The 16,125-nt window shown below is 34.7% G+C and overlaps 1 protein-coding gene across 1 annotated transcript in view; it reads left to right on the top strand.

The window, feature by feature from the left end:
- The first annotated feature begins 229 nt into the window (after window positions 1–229).
- LOC149805725 (uncharacterized) overlaps window positions 230–16,125 on the top strand; it is a 109,784-nt gene continuing 93,888 nt past the window's right edge. Inside the window, exons 1-5 of the mRNA XM_089934696.1 lie at window positions 230–283; window positions 2,646–2,715; window positions 5,459–5,518; window positions 14,289–14,365; window positions 15,586–15,632. Of these exons, the coding sequence (XP_089790822.1) occupies window positions 2,650–2,715; window positions 5,459–5,518; window positions 14,289–14,365; window positions 15,586–15,632 (250 nt within the window). The 5' untranslated portion in view covers window positions 230–283; window positions 2,646–2,649. The remainder of the gene's footprint in view (window positions 284–2,645; window positions 2,716–5,458; window positions 5,519–14,288; window positions 14,366–15,585; window positions 15,633–16,125) is intronic.

Genomic DNA, 16,125 nt, shown 5'->3' with positions numbered 1-16,125 from the left:
TGTCGTAAAATGCTAAGTACAGCGCAATTACTATGAAGATATGTCAATTCAAATAATCCACGAAAAACGAATAACACCACCAACGGTCATTGTATATTTGCATAAATGAATATTTAATGACTGACAGGATTGATCCCATAGCCCAAACATGAAGGATACTTATTTGTTGATTTCGAGCACCGGAAGTGTGATGTGGTTATCTGCAAAATTATATTTTAATACTGCGCATGCTCCATTCCGCGCGGTGAATTCGAACATCCAAACATTGCCTATATCTCGAATGGTAACAAGAAACTTTTTATTGTTCAAGTCAGGGAAGACGTTTTTCTTTTAATTGTACAAAGTCGCTTTATGTAGACTTTAGTTCCAGTAAATGATATCACTATATAATAGCGGTAAACCATAGACAGGCTGAAACATGGCAGACATTGTTTCCCTTGGACAGCACATTGACATCTGATTCCTAACTATATTGTGCAATAATTACTGTACTATAAAATTTTATTATTAGGCTTAGTTAATAAATATAAATATCAGAATGTAAAATGTTAAAACCGATATGTAGCGTACTATGTTATAGGACTATTCACATGATGTGGCGTTGTAATATAATGTAAAAATGTCAACTCTGATATGCATAATGATTAATGTATAGCAGGATCGACGTAGCTGTAGGAATTAGGTGCTGTGTATCTTATCTGGGTAAGACTTACTCTCACAGATGTGTATATTGCATCTGAAAAGACAGCAGCAGTGTACATGAAATGAGCAAGATGGCTTCCACTGCTAAAATGTAATGTACCTGATTTATTGTGAAAACATGCATTATATGATCCAAAATGAGCTTGACCCAGAAGCTTTAAATATTCAATATATATTATATCAGCCTGATAATACTCATATATCTAGGGATATATCTCCCTCAGTCAAGTTGCATTATTAGTAAGTGGAGTGCAATCAGAACTCTGGTGGAAGATGATTAGAATATTTTGAACTCATCGGATGAAGTGAGGATAGTCTCCACTGCTATTACATGGCTGCTATGTGAATAGTCTAGCTACAGGTTTGTACAGCTGCCATGAATAGACAGTATCAAAACCCCTTTGACAAGCAATCTGCCTTTAATTTTAGTTTTTAAAATAATAAAATATATTGACAAAATCCAAATCCTTGACCTATGACATCAAAATATGTAGCCTTTTTCCTCTACTGTATAAAGGTCAGTGAAGAAGAAAAAAATGGTTTGTGCACAAGAACTTTAGTTTTAAATCACAGGCATGCGCCATACTTTGTTTATAGCTTTTGTTTTGAGTAAGGAAGTAATATGTTGATTTTGGGATCAAAAGGGCAAAGGTCAATGTCTTGCAGAAAGAAGAAAAATGGTTTCTGCACAGAACTTTTAGGTATCTGGATAGAGGAGTGTTACACATAGGGTGGGCACATAATGTGCTGTTCATGGTACTCTTGTTTCATTTGAAGTCATATAGCCAAATTACATGGTATAATGTATGTATGTATATTATAATGATTAGTATATATAATGTACTAAGTGCTTCATGTACTGGGCAAAAATCTGCTCAGTTAGATGCACAACTTGATTTCAGAATTTTACATTTTTGAAAAGAAAATTTTTACCAAGGGGGAAAAAGTGCAAGGGCTGGCATAAAAAAACTTTTTTTGGAGCCTTAAACATAATGTGTTGTTCATGGTTTCAATTGAAGTCATATAGCCAAATTACATGGTGTAATGTAGTTTGTTGGTATTAATGGCACTTTTAAGATATTTTTGGTTATTATGCAGAGGAAATTTGAGCTGAGTTCCTTTTGCAATGACATATGGTGGCAGCTAACCCAAGTGAGTCTGGGCAGATATTTACCTACATGAAACTTGGGTTTCAAGTCTGACTCTCTATCAACTGAGTGACCATGGCTCCCCACACATAGAAATGACCAAAGTGGTATGATGAATCTTAAGTCAATTATGGCCCCCAGAACAACATATGTTAACCATGCTAGTGACAGTCACAAATAGGGGAAAATATGATGAGAAAAAAGAAAACCAGGGATATATGTTTTATTTTCTGCATAAACAAAATGAAATTGTTCCTTAAACATTTATCACAAATTTTTATTTGCTCACAAAGGTGAATCAAAAACATTTGGTGCTCTTATTGACAGTTGGCAGTTGTGAATTTTCTATACGCACATGCATTTCAGAAGGGGGGATCTTTGCTTCATGGACAAGTGCCTCTTTTTCTAGCTAAACAGTGTATCTCCACAACATGCAGTTGTATGCATCAGGGACACAAGTAAGGCACACTTATTCATTGCACCCTTCTGTGTCTGGAATTACAGACTTTTGGAAAGAAATTTTAATTTATAACTTTTTGTTCTAAATGCCATTGATTTTATTTCTATGCCAATCATTATGCCACTTCCTTGTTAAACTTTGTTCCAATAATAGATTCCATGATTATCATATATTTCCTAATGTAATGCCATAGATCCTCAGTTTCAGCCAACCAAAGGTGCCTTTGTTGAGAAACTGATAAATTGTATTGTGTAAAATATATATTTGAAACATTTTCTGCATTTATATTCCTTTGTCAAATGATAATTTTTTTGTAAATTTTATTCTAATTTCAGACCCATGGAGTCAAAGGCAGGCTTAATACGAAATAATAGATGTCGGAAGTCCGAAGAAAGAACATCTTCTGTATGTCAAGGATATGGTTTTCTTTGCAAGATCTTCTATATGATTTGTTTAAAACTAGAACTGAATCATATTTTTATTCATGGCAAATAAGATCTCTCAAAAACTGAGATAATCACAGGTCACTAAGAGCTTAAAGATTTTGCTTTTGACTCACTGGTCCAGGACCAGTAGGACCCTAAATTTCCCAGGTCCACCTACTGGTTCAACAGCTAAGTCTGACATGCAGATGTTTGCTATAGTGCAGTAGCATAAATGAAAGACAGAAAATAACAAAATTAATGCAAACTCAAAATTTGCACGACTTCTTTATTTTGTATTAAAAAATGGTAAGATTTTTGCTAGTCATAACATTTTACAATTTTCGAATCATGTGAACATTTCTTTTTTTGGTGCATCCTCTTTGAATCTCATTGCTCTAGTTAACTAAAGCTTCAAGTCTAAATGTTCTTTAAAAAAAGATACCAAATACCTAAATAAAACAAAACACATTTGCAATTCAAAAGCTTGTTCAGTGAAACAGATGGGAAAACGCCCATAAAGTCAATTTATATGCAGTCAGTAGCCCCAAAAGTAACAATTCACTTGGTATCGTCCAAGTGCCCTCTGATCTTTTGCACCAATTAGATAATTTTACATTTTTGTTGAAAAAAATGGGGTAGGAAAGTCAGAGAAAACTCCTTCACAGATTCGTGAACTTCAGATGAAAGTTTCTTCGTTCCTCAGAGTGTTTGTATCAAATTCTATGCTTTCATGGCAGGGAAAAAGACAGTTCGCAATGATCTCATAAGGACAGAAATCAACTAGTTCTGGTCCCTCTGTCATGGTGAATAACTTGTGCACTCAGCTTTGTTAAGGTTCATGGAACCTGTGTCTTGATGATCGAGAATGGTACATTTATTTACTCTAACCTATCTGGTCGTTGATTGTTTTACGTGCTATCAATTGACTGATTATAAAATTTTATATGCCTCTAAGTAAGATACTTGAATGATTGGTTTACTCTCTGTATGCTGTACATGTTGAACTAAACATAAACAACCTCTTGTCACCTTACCCAAGCCTTTATCCAGTGATCCTGGAAAGTCTGAATATGTTTTTATCATAATTTCAGTCCTTTTTGGACATGAGACATTTGAAGCTATTGTTACATGTTTAGGCTTTTACAGAACGTAACAGGAAAAAAGTGAAGACAACAAGCTTTGTAAAATTTAATTTATTTCCCTAGAAAAACAAGGTAAAAATGAGAAAAAGAACTTACGGTATTATGAATCAAATTCAAATTTTGATAACTGTCCTTGTCCAAGAATTAATTTAGAGCACTAGTATTTACAGGGAAAACAAACTTGAAATCGAGATAAATTAAAGAAAACAAAATAATAAGCCCAAAACTGGTAACATCATAAAACACTTTAACTTCTCAAGTGTTAAGGCAAGAATGACTATACTTTCTCAAAACATCAATAATAAATCTAGCTACAATGCGAAACAGATGCCTGGATGTGGGGCAATCCTTTGGAAAAACCTAATTGGTACATATTTGACATGTAGAGAAAGAATATAAAAAAGTTGTTTACAAAAAACTATCACTGGTTGTGAATCAAGGTCAGAAACTAGGTCATCATTAGATATGTTTCTGTAAAGTTGTTTATGTCAAAAATAAAAATAAAAATCAGTCAGAACTGAACTGAATTTCTGGACAATATCAAATCCAGTAAATAAAGTTACATTACAATAAAAATTTAAAACTAACAAACAAACAAACATTTAAATTAAATTAAATATAAATTAAATGAAATATACATAACACTATGCATTGCAACATGTCTTGTAGCAGACAAAATCAATGGTAGCCACTTGCCTTTTGTCTTAAGAAACTTGTAGCATCTAGAACATAATAATCCAATACTTTTGTTTCTTAGTTTTGCTATGATTGAGAACAGACAAATGTCGGAGTGACAAAGATCAATTGTTTAGACTGGTGATCAGTGTATCACAAGCTATATTTGCAGATTTCATGTCAAATTGGACACCTAGGGTCTCACAATTGACTTCCACTTGCATCAGTGCACTTTTGAAACTCTTTTCAGATGTTTTAAGGATTAAGAAGCACAATTTCATGAAACAAATAATAAATATTAAAGGTCCAACATGCTAGTGCTGCTTACACTTGACAGGTCCGTGGCTAAAAACATTTGGTCCTATACTTCTAACCACCATAATTTTCCGGCCTTCACTAACATGCATCAATGACATATTGCCTAATGAAAAAAAAATTGCAAAGAGAATTTATTGTGACCGGTTCTTTTTTTATTATATTTAAAAAGAAATGATATGCATAAACATTTTATTGAATGCTAATAACGGTTCTTTCAGTGGAGATGCTTGATTTGAAACCTAACAGTATTTTATACCATCAAGTGTAGAAGTCAAGTTGTTTGTAAAGTTTTCAGTTTGAGAGTTTTCTTTCAGTCAATTTTGTCTTAGAAGATGTTCAATGAAATAATGAGTTAGATAAATAGTGATTATGGTACCATGTCGCATTATACATAATAAATGATAAGGGCACATTGCCTAATGATGATAACGTTAGTTTTATCTGTGAAAAAGCTGATTTGTTGTACATAGTGCAAAATATTTGCTAATATACAGATGGACAAATGTGGATTATTTAAAGTCATTCCAAGTTTATTTCAGTTTCTTCTTTGATGATTTAGTTTTAAAAATTTCATTCTGATTTGTACAGATTTTGAAGACAGTCTCCACTGAAAGGAGTGCTTTGACTGATATTGATCTAAACCAGAAGGTAATTAATACATTAAAGTACTTTTTGTCTCAGTAAATGTGATTATTCCAGTTTCTGTAAAGCCTGCATTTAGAAAATATTTATCTGTGGTTATTTTGAAAGTCATTTAGAGTTGGTGTATATCTTAAAAGTACACAATGCAATTTAAATTCTTTTAATTATTGGTTAATTATTTGTTTATACCTTATGCATGAAAGCATAAAGTACAGGTATATATCCTTTTTTATGCCCATGAAGCAGGGTATCTAGAGTTTGAGTTGTCCATTTGTGAGTATGTGTTTGTATGGACAACTTTGGTTATTTTTTTACAGCACTTTTAGCTCAGTAAGCCAGTTCACTTCATATTTGGAATATATCATCATCTACTCTTTTGTCAGTACTGACTCCTGCCTTTGGATTTTATCTTGGCTGAGTATGTAAGATAAGGAGTTATAATGGGGACACATTTTGTTTATTATTTTATTTCTCCAGTACCTGTAGTTTAGTAGTCCTGTCATATACACACCCTTTTATCACCACTCCAGACCCTGGGATCTAGCTTTGGGTGGGGTCATGGGGTCAAGAATTATAATGGGAACACATTTTAGTTTAAGGATTCGCTTGTAGTTTTTCCATCACTTATATTTGTATAACTCCTTGACCAGTTCACTCCATGTTTGGTATCATCACATATTCCTCTCTTGGTAGTGCTAGTCCTGCTTCTTACATTTTACCCTTATGTGGTGGTCATGTAGTCACAACTGGGGACACATTTTGGTGAATTTTTTTCCTCTGTATAAGTGATATAGTAAATCCTTCTGTGCTTCACTTCATATTTGAAATATATTACTAGAGCTTGTATTTGAAATATATTATCAGATAAGCAGCATATTTTTGTAGTTATGATTGAACTCAAAAGACCTTGAGAAATTTGTAAATGAATTCAAATTTTGCATAAACAATTTCATTTTAAGAATTTGGTCCAAAGGTGTCAGTGTATTGTTCATACTGTAAGCATAGTTCATGTTATATGATGGGATATCAATATGAACAATGTCATCAGTTCATGTTCTAGCTGTCCCATGCATGTTGAAAATGAAAGTACTTAGGGTTTCCCTCTAACCCATACTCCTGGGTTTTGTCACATAGATATCTTATTTGACCTGCAACTAACGTGTGTGTGTCTCACACTATGTGTCAGTTTGACTCAGAATTTTGCCCTGAGCATCAAGTACTTTACTCATTAGCAGATAATAACCTTTGACCTTGTTATTTCAAGGACCAAGCCTATGCACGTGCCTGACCTGTTGATCAATTAGCGTTGTTTTCCTAAGAAGTTGCTACGGCAGTGTGGCATTGTCTGATAATTGACATAGATGTCAACTTTTATTTTTTATTTCGAAAAAATAAACAGATTGTGTAAGTGACACAGATTGACTGAGATATTTGGAATTTACCTCAGTGTATAGTAAGATGGTGATTACGTTGCAATGATTAGAAGTTAAAAATGACAGATGGCAGTCAAAGAGAATTGATTTCTGTGAGTAAATTATGTATCTTTTGATGATACAATAGTATCCACACCAAAAACTTGTAATTGTTGACTTAAATTGATTCTCTATATACAGATATTACTGTTTGCACTTCTGGATAATTTGATTATTTCTAATGTCACTGTTACACAACGTACATCATTCTGTTATTGATGGGGTGCATTCTGTTGTGTCAAATTTGATTTTCTGATTTTAGTATTACACATAAAATACAATTGCTGAGACGAATATTTTGACTTCATATGGGAGAGTCTGTGTGAGACTGATTCCTACTGAAAATGAACATAGCAGTAAGAAATGGAAAGAGGTCACTCCAAAATGCACACAAAATTTCAGAATGTGTGGAAGAAAGAGTTTTCTTGGATTGATGATGGACAGACATTTGTGTTTTGCATTTGGTGCAAAGATGCACAAATAAAACAATTGTGTTTTCTTCATCAATCTTGTTTTTTTTACTCTTGTGTTTAACATTTTGACTCATGGAAATGTCAGCTGAAGAGTAGATGACTCTTCAGTTTCAAATTCTACAGGTAATCCTGAGTACTTGATCACTGTGAGAACACTCAAATAGACCCATATGCTCATACACACCCTAAACCTGTTCCTGTCCCTGGGTAGGGCCATGGGGTCAAGAATTATTATATTATTGGGACACATTTTGGTTAATGTTTCATTAGTCTCCTTAATTTCCATGACCTCTTTACCAAATTGCTTATTGTTTGGAATATTACACCCACCCACCACCATTTCTCAGTGTGGTAATGAAGTTCTTGGTTGAAGCTTTTTTCATCACTTATATTTCATGATCCATGGTGGGGTAATGGGTTCAAGGAACATATTGGGAATTCATTTTGGCTAAGCAAAATTTCTAGCACTTGTTGCATAATAATAACCCTGACCCAGTTCAATGTAGATTGGGAATAAAATATCGCACACTTCCCCTTTGGTCATGGCCTGGGTAGGTTCATGACATCAAGAATCATAATAGGGACACATTTGGATTATATTTTATTTAATCAATGATATTTTTGCATAATTAATGCCTTTTCCAAATTCACTTTAAGTTTTATAATGTAACATCATTGTGTGTGTGTGTGTGTGTGTATATATATATATATATATATATATATATATATATGTGTGTGTGTGTGTGTGTGTGTGTGTGTGTGTGTACCTTTCATCAATACAACTTTTGCCTGGGGTCAGAGAGTTAAGACTTGTACTGGAAAATGTTTTCATTAAAGTTATTCAGGTGCTTGTATGCAGTAGCCCATTTCCTAATTACTTCATAGTATTATGCCAGCAGATGCTTCTCACTGTCCCTGGGGTGAGTCATGTGGGGTCCACACTGGACTTGGAATTTGGATGAATTGACTTCTGTCTCCTTCCATACTAGGGCAAAATTGTGGAAAATAAAAAGTGAGAGTAAAAATTGGTCAATATATAGAATGTTTATACCTTGTTTGATATGGCTGTTTTATGAAACCTTTGAGCCAAATAGTATAAGAATACAAAGAAATAATATAAAACTGTATGAAAATATTCATCTTGTCTTTAGTTTCCTAATTTGTTGTACATCTTGGGTTTTGCTAATGATGGTAACCTGAAAAAGATGTTGCTCTCAGAAATGGGTGATAGATAACAAGGTACAAATATTCACATCCTGTTTTTACAGAATGAAGTATGAAATAAACCTGTTTGCATTTTTGTATTAAACTCCATAGAGTATAAGTTTGCTTGTGTAGGCTACAAATTCATGGAATTTCACTTATTTAATTCTCATGAGTTACATTTTGGTGTGAATCTTGTATAGTGAAACATTGCACATTGCATGTATATGGTGTAATTTTGAATAGATAATAAAAAAATACGTCAAATTTATATTACACTGAAAAAGCATTTGGCTGCATGGGGGAAAGATCATGTTAATTTGATAAAAGGAAGTTAGCCTCCCTCCCTCTGTGCAATGGCACTGTTGTGACTGTTTTGCCTCTGTCTCCATTTAACATGTACCCTGGAGTCAAAATATATATTGGGGTACATTGTGGTAAAGTTTTATCATCACTTATATTTATTAAACCATAACTCAGTTCACTTTTTGCCATTATTGCACCCTATTTAGACATGAGGGCAAAGTCATTTACCTTAAGTTTTTATTCTGACGTGACCTAAAAACAACCTACTTTTCTCATGTTCTTATGGCTAGACACCTCACTCAATAACAGTGGGGTTAAAACACATAGACTGTAGCATAAGTGAGGAAATGAATTTCTGAGGAATGTCTGAACATTAAGAAAGGGGTGGACATCATTATTGAGAAAGGTGGTGGGTTTGATGGTTGAATACTTGTTTATAATTGTTTTGGGTATAATCGTCAATAGATATCTTTTTCCACTGAAGTTGTTTGCTTTTCTTGTTAAAGTATATTTATTTTAATCATAAGCAATCTCTGAAAGATTGTTGAAAATATTATGCTTTTTGCACATTTTAGTGTTATAAATGCTTCAGAACAAAACAAATAGCAATGATGAAACTCAATATTTTTATCATTTTGTTAGTAAAATATTGATTTTATAGTAACAACACAACAAACACTTCCACAAATCAGAGATCAAAACAAAATCAGCACTGAATTAGGTTTTTGCAAAAATGCAAAGGTGCATCACATTGAGCATTTCTGCAAGAACCAGATTAAGTGTCTATTTTGTTTTGATCTCTGATTTGTGGAAGTGTTTGTTGCATTGTTACTATCAGCTAAAAGTTTTTCATGTTAATTATGTCTTACGTATGTAATAGCTAGTGGTCACGGTTATGAGGTTCAGTTGATGCTTTCAACGTCATAATTCAAGTGGACATTTTGCATTTATGATGATTACACTGAAACTTGATTGAAAGATAAAATGAGACACAAATGCTACTTATTTACTTGGTATTTATTTCTTAAACTTGTAGGTTTTACAAACATTATTTACATTTTAACTCATTGATATTTTGTTGTATAGTTATTAAGGCTTATTGAGATGTTTTTAAAGGAAGATTTTACAGATGATAAGACTTTCTTAATAAATGTTGATGTTGATTCAAATTTCTGGGCACTAACTGCCATTGTTGATGATAAAATGATCATGACTAAATTTACCCATTTTAACTTATCATGTAATCATTGTTCATGTCATGTCAGAGCTAGATAAAGCCATTCATCCTCTTCTCCTGACTGGTGAAAGTTGGCCAGTACAAGTAAAACTTTACTACATATTTGTCTATTGTCTGAGTAGATGCTGATTTGTACTTTTTGAGTGCATTTTCTGTCATACAAGCGTCAAAGCTCCTGATTGCTCAACATTTAGCCTGATTGCTCAACATTTAGCATGCATCAGTTAAAAAATATTCTTTGCCTAAGTTGCCTGTTTGTTGCCAGTCTAGCCATGTTGCAAAGGAAGCATCTTCATTTTCTTCTATACAGTTACTCAGTATAAGCTTGATACTAAAATATGGTAGGTAAGTATTATAAACACATTATGTTGCAGTTTCACAAATAGTCTTCAATTACAGTGACCCTTTTAAGTAATTTTCTCTTATCATTTGTTTTATATAATGAGTCATGCATCAGAACATACTATTTTCAATGATTTTACTCATTTAACTCTCTTCATCATTTTTTTATATTATAAATTACATCTTAAGGTGCATATTGTGTACAGTCATGTACAAGTTGGATGCAGCTGCAAATAACAGACCCTGATGTGCCCATAGAGCAGGGTCTTTTATACTGATTAATCCTGACAAATTGCATAAAGTCATATCTGACACAGTAAGTGCATTATGTAACTACTGAAATGGGTTTGTGCTGTTTGCATTTGATTCTGACTCTTATGTGAGTATATACGTTACTTAAAACTACAGGGTTTTTCAGAATTCAGTGTGTCATGGTCCTGCATGACGCAGTTTCACGTTTCTGACAGGCAAAAACTTGATTCCAAAACTGAATCACAGACTAGCAAAGATATCTCCATCGTTACTGAGCAAGTGATTCCTATCTCAACTGTACTTATGCTGGTAAAACAAGATTTAATGTGAAATGTAGTTGTTTAACATACACTACCCAATGAATCCTGTCCTGTTCAACAATGAAGAAATAAAAGCCATGTACTCTGATTTTCATCAGGCTCTATTTTGGCTTTTTTCCTCTTTATGTCGTATTACTTGCAATACTTTAATCAAACCAAGATTCTCAACTCATGTAAAAACTGCTCCGGTGGCCCAGTGGTTAGAGCACACTGGTCAACAGTGAAATCATTACTGACTTGAAAAGGCCCTAATCTGTAGTATTTTGGTGTGCCGAACACGAATATAACCGTAAAAAATTTGTATTGGCTCTCGTTTTGAAGATATTCATATACCTCATTTTCTATGTTTCACTGTGTAAATTTCTCCAGTAGGACTGCAGCAACATCCGGAATAATGATGTAACATTGCATAATACTATCATGCTCACATCATCCACAGTTGATTGCATCATTTTCTGATGCAATGCAATACTAATGCCATGCGGCTGCTGAAGTAAGTTGACGTCAGCAGTGTACTATACATGTGTAGGCCTATTATACTAATGCCAGGCGGCTGCTGAAGCTGACGTAAGCAGTGTACTATATAAAGCCCAATCAGATAGGTTCAGCATTTAAAATATTTTAGACGTTGTGCGAGACAGTTCAAGCTACTGTTACATAAAACTTATTATTTTATCCATTTACGTACAATAAAGAACAGTAATGCCTCGAAAGTGTGTTAATACCGCGGACAATTTTTGCTATATTTGTGGGGAAGTGACATTTGCCAACCAGAAGAAAAGTATCAATTCTCAAGTGAAGAAGGCATATCATCTTTACTTCGGATGCAAGGTTGGTGACCAAGACAAGCCTTGGGCTCCGCATATATGCTGTGCTACATGTACAACACAGCTTTCACAGTGGTTGAATTGCAAAAGGTCATCAATGCCGTTTGCAGTCCCAATGGTGTGGAGAGAGCCAAGCAACCACCTAAATGACTGTTACTTCTGCTTGGTTCCTCCTCTTTCCAGCGGAATAACGAAGCGAAAGAAGTCGAGAATAGTCTACCCAAACATTCCGTCTGCATTGAGACCTGTTCCACATGGTGAGGGACTTCCTATTCCAGAACCTCCAGCAGAATATTCTCTTGATTCATCTGACGAAGACAAAGGTGAGTCGACCTGTTCTTCTCCTGGTCCATCAGCATGCAGTGATCCAGATTTTCACTGTGGTGCATCATCAACCCCACACAGAATAACACAGGAAGAACTAAATGACCTGATTCGTGATTTGGACTTATCAAAGAACAAGGCAGAATTGCTAGGATCAAGACTCCAACAATGGAATCTTCTAGAAGAAGATGTCACAATTACTGCATATCGAAAGCGCCACCAGCAATTGGAGCCTTTCTTCAGAAAGGAAAGTAATCTGATATTCTGTTCCGATATTGAGGGCCTCATGAATGCTTTAAAAATCACTCATGACCCACAAGAATGGAGACTATTTGTGGACTCTTCGAAACTGAGTCTCAAGGCTGTGCTTTTGCACAATGGAAACATTCTTCCATCTATTCCAGTAGCGTATGCTGTCCACATGAAAGAGACATACGATAACTTAAGGCAGCTACTGAATTCCATTGAGTATAACAAGTACAGCTGGCACCTCTGTGGTGATTTGAAGGTAGTTGCCCTTTTAATGGGACTGCAGCAAGGATATACAAAATACATGTGTTTCTTATGCGAGTGGGATAGCCGAGCAAGGGAAATGCACTACATGAGGAAGGAATGGACTCACAGGCAGAATGTAGCCATTGGAGAGAAGAATATCCAACACCCAGCTCTGGTTGAGGCTCAGAAAATCTTGCTACCACCCCTTCACATCAAACTAGGTTTGATGAAGAACTTCGTGAAAGCCATTGACCGGACTTTGCCAGCATTCCGATACCTGCATGAAAAATTCCCTCGACTCAGCGAAGCAAAGATTAAAGAGGGAGTTTTTGTGGGTCCTCAGATTCGAGAGCTTTTCAAAGATGACCGGTTCAACAACTTGCTGGAAGGTGACGCGAAACAAGCATGGAATGCTTTTCGCCTAGTTTCTACAAACTTCCTCGGAAATGTTAGGGCAGAAAACTATAAGGAACTAGTAGAAGACATGTTGATGAAGTATAAGAAACTTGGCTGCAATATGTCTCTAAAGATTCACTTCCTTCATTCCCATTTGGATTTCTTTCCTAGCAACTGTGGTATTGTTAGTGATGAACACGGCGAACGTTTTCATCAAGATATCGCAACAATGGAACAAAGATACCAGGGAAAATGGTCCACTACAATGCTGGCTGACTACTGCTGGACACTCCTCAGAGATGCTCCCGAACAGCTGTACAAGAGACAGGCGAAGAAATCTAAGATGTAGTCAATGACTTGATTTTTTATAGGTAGGCTATTACAGTTGACCTTTTACTATTGGAATGCATTTCGTTATGTAAACATTAATTTCTTGCAGATTACAAAAAAACTAGAGCCAATTTTGCAATTTGACTGTCATATTCGTGTTCAGCACATAAAAATTGATAAGAATTGACTAATTTTATTTCAGTAACATGACTTTTGTAAAAATTTGTTGTCCAGTGGCATCTGCCTCGGATGCGGGAGGTTGCGGGTTTGAACCGAATCATGCTAAAGGCTTATACATTTTTTAACTAACAGCCGCCTCACTAGGTGCTCACCATTAAGATGTTAGTGTTAGGACTTGTCGGCTGGAGTCAGGATAATGTGACTTCGAGGGACATCATGCTACATGTCTGTGGCATGATGCCCCAGTGATGGGCATCACTGTAAACTGCCACACTAAAGACATTGAAGCGAATTAATTGAAATTTTTTAAAAGCTACATTAAAAATCTATATCACACACACACACACACACACACTCAACTCACTTAAGTATCAATGGTTGAAACTATGTTTACAGTTTAAAAGGGTATGCTAATTAAATAGATATACAGAAGGAAAACGGAAAACAAGAAAACTATAATCCTAACCTAATCTGAGTTTTATTTTTTCACTGCTAATGGAAAATTTTCACATCTTGTTGGTAAAGAGGCTGCTTTATCTCTGCATCAAATGAGCTTAAATGCATTCAGGGAATATCCAGTATTTGCTAGATTACACTAATGAATTATTATCATTTGTAGGATGGTTGTGATATACCAAAGAAAAAGGCCAGAAGGTCATCCAGAAGAGTTAGTTTTGCTGAAACATACTTAGTCAAGTAAGTTATTACCGATAGTTGAAAATACTTTACTGTCAATTGTGGCTGCTCATTTAGGGACATAAAATGTTATGTCATTATTTATACATGTCATTCTCTCTGGGTATTCATGTATATATTTCTTTTTTCACACAAGAGATGCATCAAGTAGCTTCACATATATTTACATCTAGAGTGCTGTAAGCACCACACGAATACAGCCTGATGCATTTTTATTATTATTAGATTTGTGAATTGCATCTGTTAATATCTTTGTGTGAAAACTTTGCTGAGGAAGAGAACAGGCACATGAAATGCTGATTGAACGTGCTCAATGCTTTTGTGGAAATATCTAATTTATATAAGAGATTAGATTGCGTCGTACCTGAATTTTGCGCTTGGATCACTTTATAATACTGTGAAAGTTTATGTAAGAGATTAGACTGGCCTGAATTTTTCACAGTGACCACTTCATATGCCTGGATTATATTTTTCTAACTTTTACCAAGGTTTTAATCGTCAAGCATATTTTCTGATTTTAAATTGATCTTGTTTAGTTATCCCTTTCAAATTTTGTTTTAATCGTTTTGCAAATTTCCAAATTGGAACTCAAATGGAGGCATAGCGAATGAGTGGCAAACCTAGCCGTAACTAATGCACTGAACCAGTTATCTAAAATTTCCTATGTAGAAATTGGGAGTTGAAATACTTGAAATTGTTCAGTCATAAATTACTTTGAAGAAGTGATTTTGAGAAAGCCTAGAATGTTAAAGACAGTGATAGAAGTTATTTCTATTTTCTCATCCTTCTGACAAAAATTTCACAGCTTTGCCATCCTTGTTGTCTTCGTCTCTGCATTATGCTTTGATGACATCACAATCAAGGTTTGAAATTCTCTTTGGATGACCTAAGAATGTTCAGCACCATTTGCATATTTGCAGTAAAATCAACCAAATTGCATGCTGAAATTAAAAAAATGAAAGAATCAGTGCATAGGTTGACCAGAAACAGATAATCCCAGTTTTTAAGTTACATTCTTTATGTTATGCCGAGTCCTGAAGAGGAAGAGAATTTACTGAGCTTCGGGCCTAACACAGCACATTCATTTAGGTAAAGCAAATGAAATGCAAGAATCACATAGTTATCATAGCAACAGTTGAAACACACCAGTTTAGGTTCTGTTTCAACATTTGAAGACATTTTGCATATCAATTATGTTAAAAAAAAATTTCATTTTGCAGGGAATACATTCGCGAGTCACCACATCCCTGGACAGTTGATAATGAAGGTAAGTTTGCTGATATGGATTAGTCCATTTGTTATAATTAATTAATTAATATGAAGGAGTTCAAATTTACATGTAATGGACCGAAGTGACATTGCAACTAGTGTGTAACATTGGTTGATTGTTTACTGATATGTTGAAGACCTATATGCTGACCTAATCAATGTACAGGTAATGCTCATACTGATGAATATCACATATATATATCAGGGGGGTCACATTACCAGGCGAAGTGGGTGACTAAGTCACCTAAAAATGTACTTTGCCTTCTTCTGTTATGAAAGTGAAGGCGACTTCACCTTGTGATTTTTAAAGAAGTACGTTGACTAACCGTACCTTTTTGAGATACCCCTCACCTTAGCTAGGTTAGTGCTAGTGTTGTAGTGAAATGTATTCATCAAGCTATCAGTTGCTAGGCCAAGTTTTGATAGCTGATTGACCATTAATCCTTTCCAGAGTAAGTTAGCAGCTAGGCTCCTATCACTGCCCAATTTAT

The sequence above is a fragment of the Sinohyriopsis cumingii genome, chromosome 2 (genome assembly GCF_028554795.1).
Source record: "Sinohyriopsis cumingii isolate HCF-2022 chromosome 2, ASM2855479v2, whole genome shotgun sequence".
NCBI lineage: Eukaryota > Metazoa > Mollusca > Bivalvia > Unionida > Unionidae > Sinohyriopsis > Sinohyriopsis cumingii.
This window is presented reverse-complemented; position numbering and strand designations above follow the sequence as displayed.